This window comes from Peromyscus californicus, unplaced genomic scaffold (assembly GCF_007827085.1).
Source record: "Peromyscus californicus insignis strain IS unplaced genomic scaffold, ASM782708v3 Scaffold_7__1_contigs__length_154581171, whole genome shotgun sequence".
Taxonomy (NCBI): Eukaryota; Metazoa; Chordata; class Mammalia; order Rodentia; family Cricetidae; genus Peromyscus; species Peromyscus californicus.
Window position 1 is genome coordinate 91,360,721 of NW_026294595.1, and position 23,606 is coordinate 91,384,326.

General features: G+C 36.0%; 1 protein-coding gene across 1 annotated transcript in view; it reads left to right on the forward strand.

Moving 5' to 3' along the window:
• Positions 1 to 23,606, forward strand: part of Spred1 (sprouty related EVH1 domain containing 1) — an 82,314-nt gene that overhangs the window by 42,606 nt on the left and 16,102 nt on the right. The window contains exons 3-4 of the mRNA XM_052722852.1: positions 16,496 to 16,664; positions 18,487 to 18,536. Coding sequence (XP_052578812.1) covers positions 16,496 to 16,664; positions 18,487 to 18,536 — 219 coding nt within the window. The remainder of the gene's footprint in view (positions 1 to 16,495; positions 16,665 to 18,486; positions 18,537 to 23,606) is intronic.

A 23,606-nucleotide genomic window follows, 5' to 3' on the forward strand; every position in this document is an offset into this window, starting at 1 on the left:
TAAGTGTGTAGTCCCTTGCAGAGAAACTGCTTACTTCTGCCTTAGACTCTTGGGATCTCAGGTTTTCTCTCTTAGTTCCCCATAAATTTTTTTAGCCACATAAGATTACCTACTGGCCACTCCTTATTTTCCACCTTTGTGTGTGTGTGTGTGTGTGTGTGTATATAAATAAATGGATTTTAAAATGGTAGTCTAGTGCTTGATGTTAACTGTCCTTTTTTAATTAATGTGGAAGACTTATTCTCATTTTACCTGAGAGCCAAAAACTACTACATTTGAGAAGCTGAGTTATGTTAGGGTCATTTCTGTATCAAGGAAAGAGCATATAGGTAGAAGCAAAATAGAAATAGTGTTGAAAATTTCTTAAGATCTTAAGTAACTAGAAATCCCTTTAGATATATTTGCAGATGAGTTCATAAGCATATTTAGCCTCTGTTACTTTTTTCAGAGATGTTTGAGTTTTAAATAATTCTTTTGTGCATGAACATTTTGAATGCAACTATATTTTAGATTGGGATTTGAATTTCATCATGTTTTTTACTGATGTATCATTTCAATAGCTTAGAAAGTTTCTAAGCTAATCTTTGCCCAGATTTTTCCCATGGTTAGAGTTATCCTGAATCACCTTGAAATCCTCCCAAGACCACTGTTTTGTGGGTTTATAATTAGTTCTTAATGGTACACATGGCACAATGGAACACAGTTAACTAGAATATGTTCAGTTTTATGGAAAACTCAATTTGGAATTAGAGGAAAATAGAATAAATTGAATGTGTCACCTTATAAAGTTTAAAAGTGGTTCTGTACACACATAGAATGGTGTCTGCATATTTTAAGCTTGGAGATGCTAAGTAGCGACCATAATGCTGTTGTAAGTAGTCTGTCCTAGAGTATAATGTTTCTAATTTGATAATTAAGTATTTAAAAAGTAAGTTGTAGATTCTAGAAACTGTGTAAAGAGGAAGGATTTAAGATGTTTCTTATGGTACCTTTGGTAATTTTTTTTTAAATAGAAGTCAAATATGGAATAAAAATTGGATATTTGCTAGTAAAAGATGACCTAAATATAAGACTAAACTTTGAATATATTAATTGAGATGGTTTACATAATGTTAATTAAGGACCCAAACAGTATAATTTGAAGTGAAGCTGGTCTGAAGTAGCTCAGGTTGATGGAGACAGTGAGTGTTCAGTATGTGACTTTACCATACAACTACAAAAAAATGAACCTGGTATTCAGAAGACAATCTTATTTTCAACAATAGGATATCAGAGAATTAGGAGAGAGGGAAAGAGAGAGTGTGTACATATGCAAGCACAGAACCTCTCCTGGGATAGAGGACCATCCATGATGGTTAGTGAACTAGATAGGTTTTTCTGCCAGAAGTACTGACCAGGAATCAAAGCATCTGTTGTTTCACCTGTTGGCTGCTTGTGATGCAGGGATAATAAGCAGATCAGATGTAGACCTCAAGGAGACATTGCTTTCAGTTGGAAGGTTCTATAAGTTTGTTTCAGAGATTAGCTGTAACGAAGCATTTTAGGTTATGGGGACTTAGGGACAAAGGTATAGGCAGTAACTCTTGGGTATATCTTGAAAATATTAAAGTATACAGTCTCAAGGCAAAGAAGACAGGAATATTGAAATCAAGAGATAATAGGCCTTCTAGATGACAGTGTCTATTTCTATGACTTATTTTGTTGATTGGTTTTATTATACCTTCCTCCCCCTACCCCTGGGGAAGGTGGGGGGGGGTCTGGTTTTGTTTTCTTAAAGGCTTCCTTACTCTTCAAATCTGGAAATCCATAAATTCTTTTCAAATTAATAGTTACTTTTTTAAAAAAGGTTTTCCTAGTAAATAAACATTGTATTTTAATAGTTTTCCATGTGATAATTAGGTAATTGATAGAAACTATCCTGTACTCCTTTGTGGACTGATTCTTAGAGTTCAGTCCCTTTGAATTATAGAAGTGAAGTTTTTGTTCTTCAGACTCTTGAATGAACTTGTGCCCCTTAAGAAAATAAATAGTAGGAAGAATTGCACATGGTCACTGCTGACTGAGAGACATACTAAGTGATATTAAAGGATGCCTATAAGACCCTTAAATTAAAGAAAGCTAGCCCCCTCCCCCAAGTGGTAAACAGAGTCTTGCTTTAACAGAAGACTGACTTTTCCAGCCTTTAATTTGTAATTACTTGTTATGATTCCCAAAGATTATACAATGAAGAGGAAGATACAGTGAGACCTTCCTAAAACAGGAAAATTGCTTAAGGTGCTTTGAAAAATAAGAACAAGAAGGTTAGAAAATAGTTACTAATGTAAACATTAATTGACTAAGGTAATTTTGAAGTGAGAAAAGGAAAGACACATGTTTCTAGTGTGGGAAGTTACTGAGGAGATCAAGGAATTATTTTTAGAATTAATAAATAGATTATGGATAAACAATAAAAATAAATTTTCATTAAAATAGTTTTTTATTTCTTCAACAACAATATTTTTAAAAGTGGGGCTTTTTGCTATCTCCTGGAGACCATGACAAAATCAGAGTATTTCCTAGGAAGAAGATAAAATAATTACATAATGCCCATCATTTCATTTAAAATGACACTGACCTCCTTTTAATATTAGGGAAATCTTAAAACACTGGTGTCTTTCTACTGTGGGTTGAACTTGGTAAAAGTACAAAACATGAATTTCCTGCTAAGTTTCCAATGATACCTCTGAATTACTCCACTGTCAAATGGCCGTACTATAGAAGTGTGTGCCACTGAAAACTAAAGAACTTTACCAGCTTTTATTTAGGGCTAGGCCTTCTTGGCAGTTCTGTCTCCTGAAAGACATTGTTGTGTGAACTAGAATATCAAGGTTAGGAAGAGGGGAGAAGTGGGAGGAGAGGTGTTGTGCTATTTATTTCTGTGTGCCGCCCACATACAGTAGTTCCTCTGCTGATGCTGTACCTTGCAGATCACAGCCTCTGACTTTCACTTTCAGCTCTGACCTTCACAGTTGCTCCCCAAAGCAACTCGTTATAGTTGGAAGTTTTCCTGTGTCCCACCTGGTCTACAGCTGCTCAGACCCAAATAAACACACAGAGGCTTATATTAATTATAACTGCTATATGGCCATTAGCTCAGGCTTATTACTGACTAGCTCTTACGCTTAAATTAACCCATAATTCTTATTTATGTTTAGCTACGTGCCTTGGTACCTTTTCTCAGTTCTACCATATCATCTTGCTTCCTCTGTGTCTGGCTGACAACTCCTGACTCATCCTTCCTTTTCCCAGAATTCTCCTTGTCTGCTTATCCCGCCTATATTTCCTGCCTGGCTACTGGCCAATCAGCATTTTATTTATCAACCAATCAGAGCAACACACATTCACAGCATACAGAACAACATTCCACAGCACTTCTCTTTTTCTGTCTAATCAAAAAGGAAGGTTTTAACTTTAACATAGTAAAATGACATAATAAAGCAGTTATCAAGCAAGAATTACAGTTATAATATCTAGTCTATTTGTATTTTACAAAATTAAAGAAAATATTTTATCATCTATCCTATATTTGTGAGTCTAAAGTTTCATATCTAATTTATCTTTTATCATAACCAAGGAAAATTATAACTATCTAGTCTTCAACTACATCAAAAATCCCAGAAGGATATAATGTTACCTAAGTAAACAGGAAGTGCATTACAAGCAACTTCCAAAAATCTAGAATGACAGAGAAAGCTGGCTGCCTGGACAGTCTCCTAAAGTTCTTCTGTAATGTTGGGGCATCTGTTTTCAGCCCATAGGCCTAGAGTCTCTTAGTCATTTCTTTCTGTATCCTGTAGAATGTCTGGGAGTTTCTTCTGCGAAGTAGGAACCTGGAGGACCATTTTGCCTTGCAAAATTCAGTGGTCACCTTCCTGTGGGTCCTGCATGTCCAGTCAATACATTTTGTCAAGCAGTCCAGGCAAGAACAGTTTCTTGCCCAAATGGCTATTTTTGCCAAGAAGAAGATAAACTCCTTATAGAGTGTCTTCAATGCCCATCCTCCTCTTTGAAGTAATTGGTGCTGCCAGGTATCTCATTGTCCAGAAAGTCTAAGTTTTTAAAACATTTTAAATGCCATATTCTGTAGGTCTTTGAAGTGTTTGAAGATTACCTACCTAATTGAATTATATCTATGTATACCTAGAAAACTTAACATGACTATAAGTTTCACTATCATAGAAGACTAATTATTAATCTGTATTTCTTAATTATCCATTACAATTTAAATGAGTTACATAAACATAATACCTTAAACGAGAGTAGAAATATATATATATATATATATATATATATATATATATATATATATATATATACAGTATAACAAAATTAACTTTAAAATTGTATCAATAAGCTAAAAATCTATACCAATGTAAAACATTTTAAGCAAGTTGCTCTTTAAAAGTAGGTTCAACAATCCACCCTTTTATCCTCTCATATCCATATCCTATATTTCCATATCAGCTCTTCCACCTCTGGGCCTTCTTATCCTTCCTGAGGACTCTCTGTCTTCTTGACCTTCTGGTCTTCTTCCCAGCAGGTTCTCCTGATATGGTTGGTCGTCAGGGCTATTCTATTCCACTTGGGACTTTGTAGTTTCCTAACATTCCTCTTTTGCCCTTAAATGTAATGCCTATTCAATTACTTTGCCTGTAATTTTCTCCTAAGCTCACTAAATTCCTCTGTCTTTAATATTTTTATTAATATTTATCAGCATTGATTTTATTTTTCCTATCTTGTAAATTATTTTCTCATTCATTCTGTGCTGGGCAATAAGTTGGTGAATTTTTATATCACTATAAAAGCAACATCATACAGCATGTCCTTTTAATAACTACATTTTAAAAGCTTAGAATATTTTAAGATTGTATTTGAATTATATTTTTTCCTTTCTTTTCTTCCCTCTAAACTCTCTTATGTACCTCTCCCGCTAATTCATAGCCTCCTTTTTCACCAGTTGCTATTGCATGCACATATTTATTTGTACATACACACATATTCCCAGATAGAGCCTGTTGAATCCATATACTATAACTTGTTTTAATACTACGTTTTTAAAGGTGAACTGTCCTTCCAACCATGTAACACATAGTTTGTCAGTAGATGCTTGTGCCAAACCAGTTAAAAGAACTGGGATTATGTAAATGAAAATCTCTGTTCTCAGAGTATACACATTCTACTGAAAGATAAGTAAATATTGAATAAGCAATATGCTAGATAGTGCTAGAAGAAAGGGTGTAGGAAGGTTTTTTTGTTTTTGGTTGGGGAGTTGAGTAGCTGATGGCAGGTTGACTGAAAAGATTGGGGAACATCTGTGTGAAGATGATTTATACTTTAGTTTGTATATTTAGGTTTCCACAGCTTGAGCATTCTTAAAGTAGGATACAGTTATGATGTTAGTTTTGGATAGTATGCTATATCAAATCTTGGACTTTTTTGGATTTGGTAAGTGGAATCAAAATATTTGTTATCAATAGTCATTCACCTAGAGATTAACTGTGACCTCTGTTTGTTCAACCGGGCTTTTATTCGTACTTTATCTCTGTCATCCTCTCTGCATCGTTTTTATGTTGCCACAGATAAGACTCCTAATTTTTCTCATTGCCCAGTTTTACTCAGTTCTTTGTAGCATCTATATTGTTTGCCATTGCAAACCTTCTAAAGCTTGGAGTAATAATCCATTGTATTTACCAATCACTTTCCTATGGAGAATCTTACTTTCTTATTTCAAAAGAAAACGATCTGGCCCTTGCCAGCTTTGTTTTCATCTGTCTAGCTGCATTTTTCTCAAGGATAGACTGTCAGTTATTTTCATGTTATTGCTTGAGTACTTACGGATCAGCTAAAGCAATATATATCTACTCTTACAAGTATGGAACTAATAGCCCCAGGGTTAAGAGCACTGGTGTTCTTTTAGAGGACCCAGGTTCAATTTCTAGAACCCACATGTCAGCTCTCAGCCATCTGTGATTCCACTTCTGGGAGATTCTTTTCCTGACCTTGTGCACCCGGCATGACACACGTGTGCACAGTACATAGACATACATACAGGCAAACACTCATGCACATAAAACAAATATTGAAAAAGTTTAATTAACATTCTGTAGAAAGGAGACTCTAAGTAGATGCTCACATGACTCTAGGTAATGGTAGAGAGCAGATTTGCATTCTATTGCCACCGGCCAAAAATAGAATTGGGTGAGATAGAGTACTTTGAGAAAATCAGCTTTGCTGTGAATAAATGGAATTGGGACAGATGCCAGCAGTGTTCAACCAGTCCATCGTTACCTTTGAATTTCAAGGTCAGTCCACAGATAAAGAAATCAATTACACCTTTAGGATCTTTGTAGACACCCATAAGTTTTGTGACTTTCTTTCAGAAGTAGTTTTAAAGCAGTTGCTTTTTTAATGTAGCTGATACCTCTTGAAGAGGAAAACCCTGCCTGTTACCATTACTCTTACTGTTTGCTTTTTTTTGGAGCCTTGTGGTACCTGGTTCCTGAAAGTTAGGATTGGGAGTTGTTGGCCAGTTACCCTTCTGGCTGCCCTTATTTCCTCCTCTTTGAGACAACTTCACCTTTCATACTTTGACCTTTCTTTAGCCCGTGCGTCACATTTTTTAAGATTGAATTGTGTGTTTTAAAAGATGATCACCAGTCGGTTCATTAGTTACTCAATTTGTTCTGTGGATTCTGCTATATTGAAATGATTTATACTGGTATGGTCTGTCACACTTGTTAGTTATGTTGACGTCATCTTTCTCTATAGTGCCTAACACTGGTGCTTCAGACTAGGTCTCCCATTCTGATACACTCTGTTTCCTTTTGAACTGTTTCTTATTTGCCTTTTGTCGTGTTGGGTATTGAACCCAGACCTTATATTTATTAGGCAAAACTTTACTACTGAGCTACACTACTGTCCAGGCTATTAAACTTCTGTAGCCTTCTTAATTACTGAATTAAAGTCCAAATCTTCAACTGAAATTATTGGTGCTGAATACTAGCTTTCTCCACTACTTTCATCAGATCCTAAATTGTAACCTGACTATCCATGCTTTTAGTTGACTGGTTAATTAATATCACTCCTGTCTGTATTTAATCATTTCCTGTTGTCTTTCTATGTTCAGGACTTCCTGCTCAGGTTGCCATAAAACAGTATTGATTGAATAGCTTCAACAACAAAAATGGTTGTTTTTAAAGTTCTGGGAGTTGCAGAGTCAGATCAAGGGTGTTGCCTGCATGTTTCTGATGAGGGCACTTCCTCCTTGGCAGACTCTTCACCAAGTCTTCTGGCCTAGAGAGGAGTACTGCTATCTCTTTCATTACAAGGACACTGGCTTCCTAACGACTTAGGCCCTGTATGTCCCATCTCATTTGACATTTGTCACTCCCTCACAGGCCTGTCTTCAAAGAAAGCCACAGTGGAGGTTAGAGCTACAGCAGAGGAATTTGCAGGGATGCAGTTCATTTCCAGGCAGCTTCCTGCTTAATTCTTGGCTGATAGATTTCTGGGCAAACAGACTTTCTTATAATATTATAACTGTATATAGAGAGTTTAGTGTTAATACTTTCTTGTAGAATATGTTTTGCTCATTCCTTGAGAAGTATAAATGGTTTATCGTTAAGCCATAGGAGTGTATTCATTTAATCTTTTTCATATATACATAAAAATCACCATCTCCTTTTTACCATTCTTGGAGTCTTTTAAAGTTCTTCATATAACTTCTCTTTTTTAGGTACTGAGTTGATCTTTCTGAATGATGATTAAGGACCCTTGTTTTCTTTGTGAATTTACAGACTTTCTAGTATAATGTTACCTGGAGAGCTATCCTGTATTGTGGACATAGATAGCACTTTTGTATTTCTCACCTGCCACCAGAATTTGTTACTAATTTTTATGAATTTACTAATATTTAGAATGTGTCCCATAGATATTGTAACTTTATTAAAGCAGATTTAGATTATTAATGTTATAAAAGCAATGTAAAGAGATCTTGTGTATATCCTCTACTCAGTTTCCCAATGATAAATGACATTTTCTAAAACTGTATATTATACTAGAATATTCGTACAGACAACTACCTCAGATTTCTGTTTTATCTTTAGTCAGTTTTTATTGTATTTAGATCTGTAGAGTTTAAGCACATAAATTAACATTCACAGGCACAATACATAGTAGCCAGCAACTCCTTGTTAATATTTATAACCACATATCACTCTTAGCCGGACAAGCACTGATTTGTTTGTTCTCTGGATCGTTTCTATGATTTCTGTCATTTCCAAAGTGCTATAAAAGTGGAATTGGAAGTATGCAACCTTTCAGAATTCTGTTTTTCATTCGGCATAACTCACCTTAAGTCTGGCCTTTTTGTTGTTAGTATTTTGTAATCTAAGTATAGTTTGTTTTTATATTAGTCATTGACTAATGAAGGACTTCTAGGTTCTTCTAGGGCCATTTCATAGATAAAGCTACTGTGAGCATTTGTATGCATTTTACCATACATTTATTTATTTGTGAATATAGCTTTTCTTTTTCTAGGATAAATGATCAAAAATGCTAGATTTTGTGATAATCATTTGGGTTTTTTGTTCTGTTTTGTTTTTGGGGGGGGGCGGGTTTCGAGACATGGTTTCCCCGTGTAGTTTTGATGCCTGTCCTGGATCTTGCTCTGTAGACCAGGCTGGCCTCAAATTCACAGAGATTCGCCTGGCTCTGCCTCCCGAGTGCTGGGATTAAAGGTGTGTACCACCACCGCCCGGCGATCATTTGTTTTATGATATAAGAAGCTGCCAAACTTATATTGAAAGTGGCCGTGGTGTGTTAAATTTGCATTCTTGTCAGCATTGTATGGACTCACTTTTCAATTTTAGTAATTAGGTATCTAGTGAGAAAGTCATTGTAGGTTTGGTTTCATTTGTGTTTCCCTAGTAGCTAATAGTTCCCTTTCTTGGTGATTATTTGTTGTCTTGCCCATTTCCTCACTAGGGTACTTTCTTTCTGTTGAGCCTTGAATGTTGATTCTATTCTAGAAACTTGTTCTCTGTGGAAATATATGCTGTGTATGTGTTTTCTCCCAGCATATAATTTTCTTTTTCATTATTTAATAGGCTCTTACAGAGCTTTAACTTTTGGTAACGTTCATTGATCTGTTTTTCTTTTAGTAGACTGCAGTTTTAGTGTCAAATCCACAGACTGTTCTCTTGACTGTGGTTTCTGAGGCTATATCCTATAATTTGTCCTACAGGTGTTATAGTTTTGTACTTTATGTTTTAGATTAATTTTTAGTTATTGTGATACTTAAGATTCTCTGTCTTTGGGCAGGATGTTAATACTATGATTGTTTTTCTCTGCACAATTTGTTGAAAAGGTTGTCCCTCCTCCTTGAATCACCTTTCTGTCTTCCTTTAAGATGAGGTAAACACATTTTCATAGGTTCTCTCTTGTTCTCCTGCTTTGCCAGTTTTCCTGCAGATGCTGTATCCCACACTGCTGTATGGGCATCAGCAGCAAGATACCCGGAGAGGGAGTACTCCCACTGTTTCTTCTCTCTTCAGGGTGATTGTAGGTCCTACAGTCTTCCCTTCTGTGTATATTCTAAGTGCTGCTCTTGCCTCTGCCTGCAAGAAGGCTTATGGCACCTTGGCAGGAATTGTATTTATGACCAGTCATCCAATCTCTTTTCAGATCTCTAAATTCTTTAAAAAAAAAAAAAAAAAAGAGCATATTTATTTTGTACATTTGACATCAAGTTCTTTTTGCTTCCTGGTTTTCTTATCTGCTAATGTTTTTATGGTACAAACTCATTTTAAACATTCTGCTTTGGTTGTCCCACATAGGATACCACCCCCTGCCTCCTGTTCTCCGGAAACCTAGGCCTTTATATATGCAAAACTCTTCCCTCATGCACTGCCCTCCACTCCTATGTAGTTATTTCCTCTTTGATCCTTAGGTTTGTCTGATTCTCATGCTGAGTTCCTTGATTCATTGGGCATTTAGAAGTAGTTATATAGTTCACTAGAGAATTGGGTTATTTTCACTTTTTATCCTAGAGAATGCAGTCTGTGATTCTTTTGTCAAGATACATTTTATACTGTGGATAAACATTTAAATGTTACACACCTTAAAGACCATCTTTCATGCATTTGTTTCCAACATGTGGGTGGCAGATGAAATTTAATGGTCTTGTCCAAATCAACTTTACCCCTCCAACTTTAAATCTGTTTTCTCACAGTTGAAGAAGCAAAGATCAGTGAATGCTTTCTAGTTCTCTGCCCGCTTTCTCCATTTTATACAGTCCAAGATCCCTGCCCAGGGCATGGCCCCATCTACAATTAGGATAGATCTTCTCAATGTAATCAAGATAACTCACTACAAGCCTGCTCAGGGCCTATTTCCCATGTGAATCTAAATTCTATAAAGTTGACAGTTAATACCACTCTGAATACTTTGTGTGTTACTCCAGTTAATTCTTCAAAGTAAGCTGGACAGTAAGTGGTAGACATGGAATGGGATCCAACTGCTCTTGGGTGCAAGGCCCACAGACCTAACAAGTTACTGTACCAAATTTCTTTTTCACCATCAGTCATCATGCTTTGGGAATGTGTTATGTTTCTGTTTGTTCTGTTTTTCATAACTCAATATTGTTATTTTAGACACTTTACTAAAAATATCCATGCTCATTAGCTTTTGTGTGATGAATAATCTTCGTCAACCTAACTGGATTTGGAATCACTGAGGACACACACTTCTGGACCTCTAGACTGCTTCCACAGAGGTTTAACTGAGGAAGAAGGAAAGATGGACCCAGAATGTGGAGCACACCGACCTGTGGCCTAGGGACCCAGGCCAAATAAAAAGGGACCAAACAGCTCAAGTAGTCGTCTTATTCCCTCCTGACTGTGGCTGTGTGACCAGCCGCCTCATGCTGCTGTCACCGTCTTTTTCCTGCTGTGATATGCCTTACCTCCTTAGACTTTATCTTTTATCTTTTATCATTTATCTTTCTCATGTATTTTGTCAGAGCAGTGAGAAAATTAGCTAATATACCGTCCTTCTCCACTTTTCTTTAACTCTGCTTAATAGCACAGAGACCCCATTTTTTCTCTTTCCCTTTAATATTGGATTTTAATAAAGTGGTAGTAGTAGAATTTTTTAAATTCTAGATTGTAGTTGGTTTTTTTACTCTTTGCTCTTTGGGGACCGACCACCCAGCTCCCAAATAAACACGTGGAGACTTATTCTTATTTATGAGTACCTGGCCTTGGTTTGTTTTGTCAAGCTTTTCTTTTTTTTTTTGGTTTTTCGAGACAGGGTTTCTCTGTGTAGCTTTGCGCCTCTCCTGGAACTCACTTGGTAGCCCAGGCTGGCCTCGAACTCACAGAGATCCGCCTGGCTCTGCCTCCCGAGTGCTGGGATTAAAGGCATGCACCACCACCGCCCGGCTTGTCAAGCTTTTCTTAACTTAAGTTACCGCATCTACCGTTTGCCTCTGGGCTTTTACCTTTCTCTATGCTATATACCTTTCTTTTTTTCTTACTCTGTAGCTAGCTGCATGACTGGCCCCTGACATCCTCCTCTCTTCTCCTTTTCTCTCTCTTCCCTCTTCTTCTCCCTCTATTTATTCTCTCTGCGTGCCAGGCCCGCCTATTCCTCTGTCCTGCCTAGCTATTGGCCATTCAGCTCTTTATTAGACCAATGAGCTGTTTTAGACGGGCACAGTAACACAGCTTTACAGAGTTAAACAAATGCACCATAAAAGAATGCAACACATCTTTGCATCATTAAACAAATATTCCACAGCATAAACACATCTTCAACTAATATTCTGCAATACCAGAGTTTTATAGTTTTTATAATTAACATCTATCTAACCTTACCAGAATAGGAATAATACATTTTTACTTTCTAACAGAAGTGTACTTGTTAATGATCAAGTTAAAAACAATTAGTAATGTAATTTTTAAAACATGGCTCTTTAATTTGATCTTTGCTAACCAGCCACATTCTAAATGGATCAGTCACAAATTAGGGGGTTATTCTTGCCAAAATATTTTAGGAAAGTATTCTCTATAGTTACTTTTATTGATTTAATATTGTGTTAATATATACAATAGCTTTTTATATTTTATTAACTTAATATAAGCTTTTCTTTGGGGTAGAAATGAGGATGAGGCTATTCATGTGTGTGTGTATTTGTATTTTTGTGTGTGTTTCTGTCTCACTAACTCATTAATTAAGGTTATCAAGGGGACCTGATGAAATTCACCCATTTCCTAAACATAAGTCCTGGAAAAAAGTTTGAGTTATGAAAAATTAGGTGGAGATACATTTGAAGCATACAATCTCTGTCTCTGTTTCTCTCTCTCTCTCTGCGTGTGTGTGTGTATACAGGTATACACATCCCAAGACACACTTGTAGAGGTCAGACAACATTCTTTTTGCCTTCCACCCTGTTTGTCTTCATAATTTTGCCTTTGAATATGTCGAGCTTGCAGGCCTGAGAACTTCCAGGGATTCTCCTGCCTGTTTCCTAACTCACAGTAGGTGCACTGGGATTGCAGATGTGCACTGCCATGCTCATCTTTGCATGGGTTCTGGAGATAGTCTACTCAGGTCCTTACACTTGTGCCACAAACACTTTTGCCCACAGATCCAGCTCCTGGCCTTGCATTTCAAGCTATAACTGCATTTATGAATGGCGAAATAAGCAAACCAAACTATTTATGGTTTTAAAACATATTTTTATGATGTCTGGCAGTTGCATTTAGGATAGTTTTAATAAGTCTTGGAATTACTCATTTCCTGTATGCAGGGTTTTCTCTTATAAAGACGCTCCAATAATTATAGTTCCTCCCTGCTGTTCCCTTCTTCCACCCTTGTCTCCCTCAGTTAATGATACTTTCAGTCAAATGTGAAACAGCTTTGTAATTTATGTGACTTAAATGGGTAAGAAATTACTTAACTCAGACATGGGATCTGAGATTTATGTAACCGTTGTTTGATACAACACATCCTTGGGCATACACTGAAGATTATCTACAAAGGTTTTCGTTGGGGGGCAGTAATAATAAATAGGTAGCGTGTCTTTCTGTTCTACTGACTCCTCTTAAACCCTTAGTAGCTACCACCATAATAGCCCTTTCCTAAAGAGAAGCTTTCTGCTACATTAAATGTATTGTGTAGTATCAGCAAGTAAATTCCTAGTATGTAGGTAAAAACAAATTGAGTTCTGGTTCATAATTAGTTAGTATGTTGCCCTTGTACCTGTTGCTATATTGCATGAACTCTGTGTTTACACAACTCTGGGTAGACGCTCTTCTGTAAGCATTCATGTGTGTCCAAAAACTGCATCATTATTCTTTCCATTCTTCAGTATTCTTTCAGGTTCATCTTTAAAACTTGTTTTCCTTTTTTTGTGTATCTCTGAGAAGACAGCATTTGGAAATGGGTGGTGGTCAGTAGTGTAGATCATGTTGGGATTTTACCTAAGAAGAAACAGTTGGACAGTACTAATTTTAGAAAATCTAATGAGCTAATTCAGTAATATTTTCAGGCATTAAAATTAAGATTTAGTGACATGTTACCTAGTAACTAGAAGCAAACTGTTTTTTATTCTTCCTGTTTTCAAACAATCCAGTTTAACATTTTCTAAAATACTGCATTTCCTATGTTTATGAATGAGTTACAGTACAAGTATTGTAGTGATTAACACCAATACAGTATTTACTTCTTGAGTTTTAGAATTTAATTTGCCTCTTTTTTACTTCTGTTTCTGAAAAATAGTTGTATAAAAAATAGTAAATCAGCATGGAATACTGATTTAATAATGAATTCCAAAATTCCAAAATGTTTATCCACTGGACTCTACAGAACCTGTAAAAGTCAATTGTAGACTGGTATAACCTAAATCAGTGTGTGGAAATCTGGAAAACACATGGAGCCTACAAATTTTTTGAAGAAACTATGCACATGTGTATTTTTCTGAGGAAAGATGTTTGTTAGATATGTAAGGTTGCTTCTGTGTTGTAAGGATTGGGGGATACAGTGATAGCCAAATATAGCATCCAGTTTATAGACTCAGTGGAAGGAGGTATTAAAAAATAACCAGTTTGAAATTACAGTGTCAGAGACTTTATCAGACTGTATCTTGTCTAGGGGTCAGGAAGGGCTTTTCTTATGAATGTATGTGTGAATTGAGATTTGGCGGTGGGGGTGGGGGGGGCGTGGAACTCAAGACAGCTCTGTGTAGCCCTGGTTGTCCTGGAACTCACTTTGTAGACCGGGGCCTTGAACTTATTTAAAGGCGTGGACCACCACTGCCTGGCTGTGAATTGAAATCTTAAAGTAGGAAGTATTAATAAAGTATAGGCAAAGAAAGTGACCTGTACCACACTGTCTGTCTCTGCGAATGTATCTCCAGAGTCATTGTCAGATGAGTAAAAGGGAGTAAAGAAGAGGGTAGGAAATGAGGATGGATGGAGTGGAACCATCTCTCGGGTCTAAGGAGCCACAATTAGGATTTTGGTTTTGATCCTAGCTTTGGGAAGACTGTAAACGTTGAAACAAAGTATGCTTTTTATTTAAAAAAAAGAAAGTATTTCACATGCAGAGTAGTTACCCTGTCTGAGGTGATTGTTCAGATCTCACCTGATGCTCAGATCTCACCACTGTTTTTAACATATAATGTGTGTGTATATATGCATATCACATGTTGCTCTGGGGCCAGAAATTTTGGCAAAAAGCTGAGTCCAAATTTCTGTTCTTGTGGCATTCCTAGTCTTAGGAGCACCAGGAATGAGCAAACTAGGAAACAAAGTGGATTGAAGTCATTAGGACTAGTGGGAAGAAATAAAGTAGGATGTATGATCTGAGGGTTATTTAGGTGGCTTTTGATTGCTTTCTTTTGGCCTTAAAGAGTAATCTTAAAATAACTAAGATGGGTAATTTTTCTTTTGTGTAGTAATAATGATAGCTAATGTGATAGAAAGTACTCTGTGGATATCATGGTAGACAAAGGCTGAGAGTGCCCCCATATTAAAGACTTAATATAATGTGTGATCCTAGAATGGGATCCTGTATTGGGAGTTTTTAAAATGTTATTATCAGACAAAATTAGAATATGAATTTAGGTAAAAGTGTTGTCTCCATGTTAACGTTGGTCACTGTGTTACATACAAGAACAGTCTTGTCTTAAGAAAGGCACCCAAGATTAAAGAACAATTAAAGGGACATCAAATAATTACCTCCTTGCTACAGTTCAGAATAAAATAAAAATGTTGGGCTAGGAATGTAGCTCAGTGGTAGACCACTTGCCTAGCATGTGTGAGGCCCTAAATGCAATTCCTAGTACTGCAAAAATAGACAAACAGAAATAAAATAAAAATTGTATACATTAGAATGTATAGAGCGAATGTTAAAAATAGATAAGCCAAGTAAAAGGGAGGAAGGCATTTTTCCTGTTGTTGTTACTTCCCGGCGGTGGTGGCGCACGTCTTTAATCCCAGCACTCGGGAGGCAGAGCCAGGCGGATCTCTGTGAGTTCGAGGCCAGCCTGGTCTCCAAAGCGAGTTCCAGGAAAGGCGCAAAGCTACACAGAGAAACCCTGTCTCGAAAAACCAAAAAAAAAAAAAAAAAAAACCAAAAAAACAAAAAACAAAAACAAAAACAAAAAAAAAACCATTTCAGAAAATATAAAATACGAAGAAACAAAGCTGTATTGTCCCACAAATTACACAAAACTTTCATTCACAAATTATAAGGTGTATTTAATACTGTTACTGTATTTTCAAAATGAAGAAGCTAGAGCTTTGAAAAGTTACCAAACCAGAGCCAGGCATAGTGGTACACACCTTTAATCCCAGCACTTGGGAGGCAGAGGCAGTCTGTTAGTTTGAGGCCAGCCTGGTCTACCTAGGAAGTTTCAGGCCAGTCAGACATACTTAGTGAGACCTTGTCTCAAAGAGGGGGAAACAAGTTTTATAACCAAGCTACTAAAATGACAAATAGGTATTTGATCTGCTTCTGTAATGGGTCTCTTAAGAAATTTAGCAAAGGAATGGCTGGAAGACATAATTAATAGTGGAGCACTTGTTAGATGCCCAGAAACACAAGGGAAAGGGAGAGTGATTTTAAAAGTTAAATTGTTACTACCACTTCTGTTGTGTCTACTGCACAGGCTTTCTCAAAAACCCTTTTAACTATATTCTTCTGGAAATTTTGTATGCAGCACTGTGTTTAGTCTTTTAAATGATAGCATAATCCATATTCTGTTTACAACTTGTATGATCTTTTTAATCCTCTCTTAGTCCCTTTATTAAGTTGACTTTGTGAAGATTACATTCAGTATCTCAATTTATTTAAAAATACTCATTATATTTATAGTCCTCAGTGTTTACGTAATAGCTACATAAGATGGATTTTTGTGTGTTCATTAACTTTGGCACCTGACTTTTGGCAGGTGGTTTTGGAATGTATGCTTAAAAAAGACCTCATTTATAATAAGGTCACTCCTACATTTCACCACTGGAAGATCGATGACAAGAAGTTCGGCCTTACCTTTCAGAGTCCTGCTGATGCCAGGGCTTTTGATCGAGGCATTCGAAGAGCTATAGAGGATATTTCTCAAGGTAGAGTTTTTGCTGTGGTTGTTATTTTCTGAATGTTTACACATTATATAGGTATAGTAGATATTTTCTGTAACATTGACCTAAAGTGATTGCTGTCCTTTAATCAGGTAAGCATTTGTGTTCTGTGACCACACTTTGAAGGACATAATGAGTAAAGAGAGTAGTGAGCAGTGAGAAGGCTGCTTGGCTTCCTTTATTTTTGTCAAGTCGCAGTCGATAGCAGTTGAATGTTGTATTGTGAAGAGCCTGTCAACAGTGTGTGTCATGGTACATTACACTCTTTTCTCTTTAATGAGATATAAAGAAACTTGGTAATACTCAAACATATGTAGACTCTAGATACTCAGTTATAAAACTCTGTGATTTTGTTGAGATTTGGTAGAGACTGCAATCTTATCTATCCCCTTTAATATCTTACCAGTCTGTTAAATGCTGATTAGCCCCAAACATGGAGATTTTAAATGGAGGATTTATTTTCCCATAGTTCTGGTGTGTGTTTACTTAAACAGAAAGAAACTACATTTAAACCCATCTCTTCCCATAGGAGAGAATAACCATTTTTTTTTCCTCCTAATCTAGAAGGAAAAGGTCTTTAATAATAGAAACAAACTTGCTAAGAGTAACTGAATCAAACTGTAATAACCCTCATTGTGGTCAAACATGCCCATTAGTCCTATGCTCGGGGACTGAGGCAGGGGGGTTGAGAGCTCAAGATCTTCCTGGGTTATGAGACTGTATCTGAAAAAGCAAGCAGACAGAAAGTAGAGAAGTACAAGGGATATTTTAGAAAAATTTGAAGAAATAAACTAGTTATGGGAAAACTGGATATGAGCTTGAAAATGCTTAATACTGAGTATATTTTGATAGTGTATGAAGCTGGTTGATTTTGGCATATTTTCTAAAGCTCCCCAGTTAATTCTAATTATTTAGCTAAGTTTTATAAAACAAGTATTTTAAAAAGAAAATCATTATTCATAACTATTAAAATTTTAAGTCATATATTTTAAATTTAGAATTGATTTTTTTTTTAAGCCTGTATTTATACACTTGTAAGAGAATACTCCATTTTCTACGATAGAGTATATCAGGTCCACAGTATTGTGCCAGTTTATGTTTAAGGAGGAAATGTGTACTTGCCTAAGCAGGTTACTATTGCTGTATTCAGCCTGTCTTGTTAAACATTGAATATCATCTTCATCAAAGTTCTCTGAACTTAGTAAGTTTCTGTCACTTTTTTTTTTAATCCCAAAGAATAAACTACTTTTTACCAGGACTATGTTTCATCTCATGCCTGTTTCATGCTTGCTATGTGTCATAACATAAATGCAGTATACTCTACTACTACACATCATTTTACATTAATTTATTGTAACTAAGGACACTCAACACCATAAAAGCTTATGCAGACATGGGTATGACAAGTCAGTAAGTGGAGCCTTGACTGCCCATAATAAGTCAAGACTGACTTCTTTTTTAACTTGAGCAACTGAAATCTTGATTTTTGAATGCTCGTGTTTCCTGGATCACACAATTTAGAAATACTGAGTTAGTCACATTTTGACATCACTTAAACAATCAGAGAAATAGAACACAACTAGTCTGCTTAGCTTTGAAAGAAAGTGGAAATTTGCCAAGAGATGATAGAAGCAGTCACTTTATTATTCTAACAGAACAACTACAAGTGTGGTGTTTGAACCTGTTGCCAAGCAACCCAGAAATCAATCTTTGATCTTTATAATGACATAGTCAACCATTAATACTAAAATCTAAGGCAAAATATATGTAAATGCTATGCTTAATTAACTTTGACCTCTTTTTTTAGGGTGCCCAGCATCAAAAAATGAGGCTGAAGGAGGAGAAAATGATTTACAAGTAAGTAGTTTGGCTTGAAAGGAGTTAAAAAACATAAACATCTTTAGGAAGTCTTAGAATTCATGTTAATAACTCATAAATTTCAAAAATGCTTTATTTACCTAGTCTTCCTGATCAATGGAACCACTGCCTATAGGTTTGTTTTTGTAAGGAATTGACTCATGAAGTTGTAGAGGTTGGAAGTCTAAAATCTATCAAGTTTTCAGACTGGCATGATGGAACCTGGTCAAATTCCTGCTGCAGCAGTGAACAGGCTTTCCAGATCCCTAGTCCTTTCTCTTCAGGACATCATCTATGTGGATAAGGCCTCACACACTGAGGGAAATCTCCTTTACTTATTGTGTATTGATTTAAATGGGGCTTGTACAACAGAAGAACATTCCAATGAAAAATTTGGCTTAATGGTCGAGATTATTTACTTCTGTACATCTATGTTGTTCCCAAATTTCTGATTCAATTTATATTATGAAAATTGTTTTAAGCTGTTGAGTTTTGTGGAGATGTCTTATACAGCAAACAGTGTGTGAGCAGAGAAGCTAACTTCTTTAAGATGAGTAGAAAGAGTGTAGGTGGAGTTTTCCTGCCCTGAACCACCTGCTCCCCAATAACCAACACAGAGACTTGTATTAATTGTAAGTGATCAGCCAGTAGCACAGGCTTGTTACTAACTAGCTCTTACACCTTCACCTGTTTCTATTAATCTGTGTGCTGCCCTGAGGCTCAAGGTTTTTACTTCTGTCCCATTTTGTGTGTCCAACTCATTCTGTATCTGGCTGGTGACTCCTGACTCCACCCTTCTCCTTCCCAGCATTCTCAGTTTGGCTTTCTTGCCTTATTCTGTTTAGCTATTGGCCAGTCAGCTTGTATATTAAACCAATCACAGCAACAGATCTTCACACTGTACAAAGGGATTATTCCACAGCAAAAGAAGGTCCTTATTTGTATTTTATGTGTGTGGGTGTTTGTCTGCACACCACATGCATGCAGTGCCAGAGGAGTCCAGAAGAACGAATCAGATCCCTTGGAACTGAAGTCACAGGTGGTCGTGAGCTTCCATGTGCTTGGAATAGGATGTGTGCCCCCCCGCCATATTATCACTAGATAATATGCCAGAGTTTTGGAGGATAAATGATTGGGGGTCGGGGGATGCATGTATGTGTGTGTGATAGGGAATGTGTGCCACACAGTACACTTGTAGAAATCAGAGAAAAACTTTTGAGGATCAGTCGGTTCTTCCACCATGTGGGTTCTAGGGGTTGAACTCAGGTCATCAGCCTTGGAGGCAAAATGCTTTTACCCATTGAGCCATTTCATTGACCCATGCGTTACTTACTTTTTTACAAGTTGCTTTATGACAGTTATTTGTAATGACAACTAGGATATGACCTGTTCTTTAATTTTTTCAGCTTAGTAGAAGTAAAAAAATGTCAAATTCAAATTAATATCTTGAAAGGATTAAATGTCAGAGCAGGAATCTCCTTCATTAATTTATCTAGCAGATATTAAGATCCCATGCTTGGCCATCATTGTTAGATGTAAGATTGTTGGGTGGCAGAGCACCTCCTGCTCTCAGCAGTTCAGTGTCTTTGTCACCTGCCGTGAGAACTGTCTTTGACTAGTTTCAGAACAGGTCCATCATTTGGTTTAAAATCCTCTCTTGTTCATGTTTTACTTCTGGTGTGTATTACAGCCTTGATCACAAACATAGTTGTTACTTAAGAAACGATTTTTAAAGAAAAATCTTTTATTTGGTTTCTTTTCTTAAGACTATTCCAGTAAAGCAATTAAGATTTTGTGGGGATTACTTTGTTTCTTAATTCCAGTTTTTATTTGTTTCAGTGTCATTTTTAATGTCTTTCCAATCAGAGAAGGCAGAACTTCTCCCAAGAAGAACTTATCTTAAGAAGATAATCTTAATTGATATAACCACAAAATATGCCTCATAACATACTTGAGACTGCACAAAGAAAAGATCTTAGGTGCCATGCTTCAGAGCAGAAAGAAAAACCAGCTGGTCAGAACTTAAATGTTCTCACATCTTCTTTTCACTATTGAGAAGCACTCAGTTTAATCATTTCGTAAAATGAGATGCCATAGCCAAAATGATTTAAAAGCTTTCAATTAGCGCTTGTTGTCTAAAAATAGTTTTCAGACTGCGAGAGACAAATTGTTGACATGCTGAGTTTGAAAGGCTTTACTTTTAGTAAGGCTCTGTTTCTGAGAGTGAGGTGAGTGGACGGCCCTAGCTCCCTCCCGGAGTGTTTTCATGTTGTGCACACAGCATCTCTTTTAGACACATTGTCACGTGGCTCTGAAGGTTTCTGATGCTTCTTAGATTGAGTTTGATTATCCACACTTCACATACATTTCTGTTCACGTTTCTAAAGTGTTACCTTGGGTAGAATCCTAGAAATAGGTTTACTAAAAAGGGTTAGATGAAGATTTATATAGTTAGCAAGAACTGTGTAACTACTGCTTATTGTCTCAAAACTATATCTACAGTAAAGAATCTCTGCAAACTTAAAAGTACCTTTAAGCCAAATGAACTTTTCATTGGAATGCTCTTCTGTTATCTAAGCCAGCACATGGACTGATTTTTTTAATAATACATTTTTTGCCAGATATGTCTTGACATTATTATGTTCCTTTCTTACCGTTTCATCACAATTATTTCATTGAGGTTGCTTAAGTAGAATAATATATATTAGTGATTTTCTAGACAAAACTCTCAGAAAAGTACAGAATTAAAATGTTAAGGGAAGCATGGGAAGCATTAAAGCATACACCTTTAATCTGAGCCCTAGAGAGCAAGAGACTGACAGATCTGTGTAAGTTCAAGGTCAGTCTAAATGACGTCATGAGTCCCAGAACAGCCAGGGCTACATATTTAGTGAGATCCTGTCTTCAAAGTCAAAGGTGTATATGAGGGGACTGAGTTTATTCTTAATCAAAAATGTACCTGAGGAGATCTCTTAAACAGAATAGTTGATTGTGGCCAATTCTAAAATGAACTGGCACTAGAAACATTATACAAAAATGTTTGTTATGATGTTAGTACAACAGAATTATAGAAGTTTTTGGAATTTATAAGGTGACAAAATCTGAGCATACAGTTTTTAGCTACTATATATATGCTTATATGTATATATATTTAATAATTAAGGTTTTGTCTTGTTGAATATCATCTAGCCACACATTTAAAAATGTAATTTGTGATAACTTCAAAAATAAAATTCTTGAGCAAGTGCAATGTAGTGCATTTCTTTGCTTGTAAGATAAAATTGAACTTTATTAAACTTTCCCAGTGCATTCCTGTGGACTGTGTAGTTACTTACCTTAGGAGAATGTTCTGGAGGTTCTGCCCAGTCTCTTACAGCCTTGGTAGTTGGGACTCTTAATAGGACTTTGAGTATAAAAAAGAAAATCAAAAACTCTTCATGAAAAATGATGGGCCAAAGTCTGAAAAGATCAGTTTGAATCACACTAAAATGAGATAAGCAAGAAGAATAATGGGGCTTTCAGTCAGACAGTGGGTATTGAGAAGAGGAAATAGATTGGAAAGTGGCTGGAAAGGCTCAGATGTTTACAAAGTCATTTTATGGACATAGAGAGTTACTCTGCATCAATCTGGATATCTCAGGCAAGGGTGTAGAATATTGCAGTCCATTGTATCAGGTGAAAGGGAAAAGATACATTATGGTTTTTAAAAAGTGACTGGTTCACTGATAGAGTGTATTTGTATTATATTTTAAAATATTAAGATTTTTTATCAAAAGTAAGGGGAAAAGCATAAACCTAATTTTTTTTTAAAGAAATTAACAGCCTAAAAATAATCAAACCTTTCTCCCAGTTCAGGATTGTCTAAAATGTTACATTTTCATAATATATAAGTAATACGTGCTTTATTATACATTGTGTGCATAGCACCTTTCAAACACTTGTTTGGTCATTTTTCACGTTCAAATGATGCTTTAGTTGTTTTACTGACTGAGACCCATTTAAGTGTATACTTAAAAATTTATCAGTTGTCACTCAACTCACAGAAGTATAGAATTCTAGCCAAGTCAGCACTGGGCTATATAACCGTTTTATGTTTGTTCAGAAACATAGTTTAAGTAAGGCTTATTGTTTGGAACAAAAACTTTTGTTGCTTCCTTGCTGTGCTGCGGATGGAATCCAGGGCATTGCTCATGCTAAGCAAGTGCTGGTACCCTGAGCTACATGCCCAGCTTTAATTTAGAATTCCTAAATGACTTCTCAGTTAGGCTATACTTTAGTAAAAGATAACACAATCAAAGAAGTTATCTTAAAGATATAATTACCTTATAATTATTTTTGTTGCTGCAACTCATGCTTATTGAAATTTTTATCTTGTAAGTATCCCAACCAGCTCTAAGGCTGTTACTGTACCAAATTTATAGTAAAAAGTTGACTGACCATTTAAATTTTCTATCATATTTTAATGAGTGAATCAAAGCCTCCGAGGTCCTTTTCCTTAGCCATTTGTGTTTTACATTGTCTTATATTCAGTTTGTGGGTAGCTGGGTAGTTTGTTTTTGAAGGTCTCCAGCAGGTAAACAAGTTTCTTTTTTTTTCTCTTCTTTTTTGCTCTTCCCAATTTTCAAATGTATTTTGACAGAAAATGTTTGCTGATAACAGTGTTTAGCCAGCTTCCTTTCAGTAATTTAGCATTAATTGTCATAATAGCTTGGGACAACTGTTAGGAGAATTAGGTCACAACGTGAGTTAACTGTTTCGTTTTGTTTTTTATTAAGGAATTTTTTAATTCATTTTAAAACTGCAGTTTTTGTTTTTTTATCATTAAGGAATTATTTAAAACTGCGTTGTTTTGTTTTGTTTGAATTAACTGGTTTTGACATAGTTAGCATTACTTGGCAGTGGGTCCTCATGTATATTTTAAACTTTACCTGCTTGATTCCTGTTGTAATGGCTGCTTTCACGTAAACGGTTTTACTAGGTGTTACAGTTATTTCGTAATTTAGAAATTGTATTCTGGAGAAATTAAATAGCTGGAGACTGTGGTTCTAGAACTAAAAATAAAATTTTACT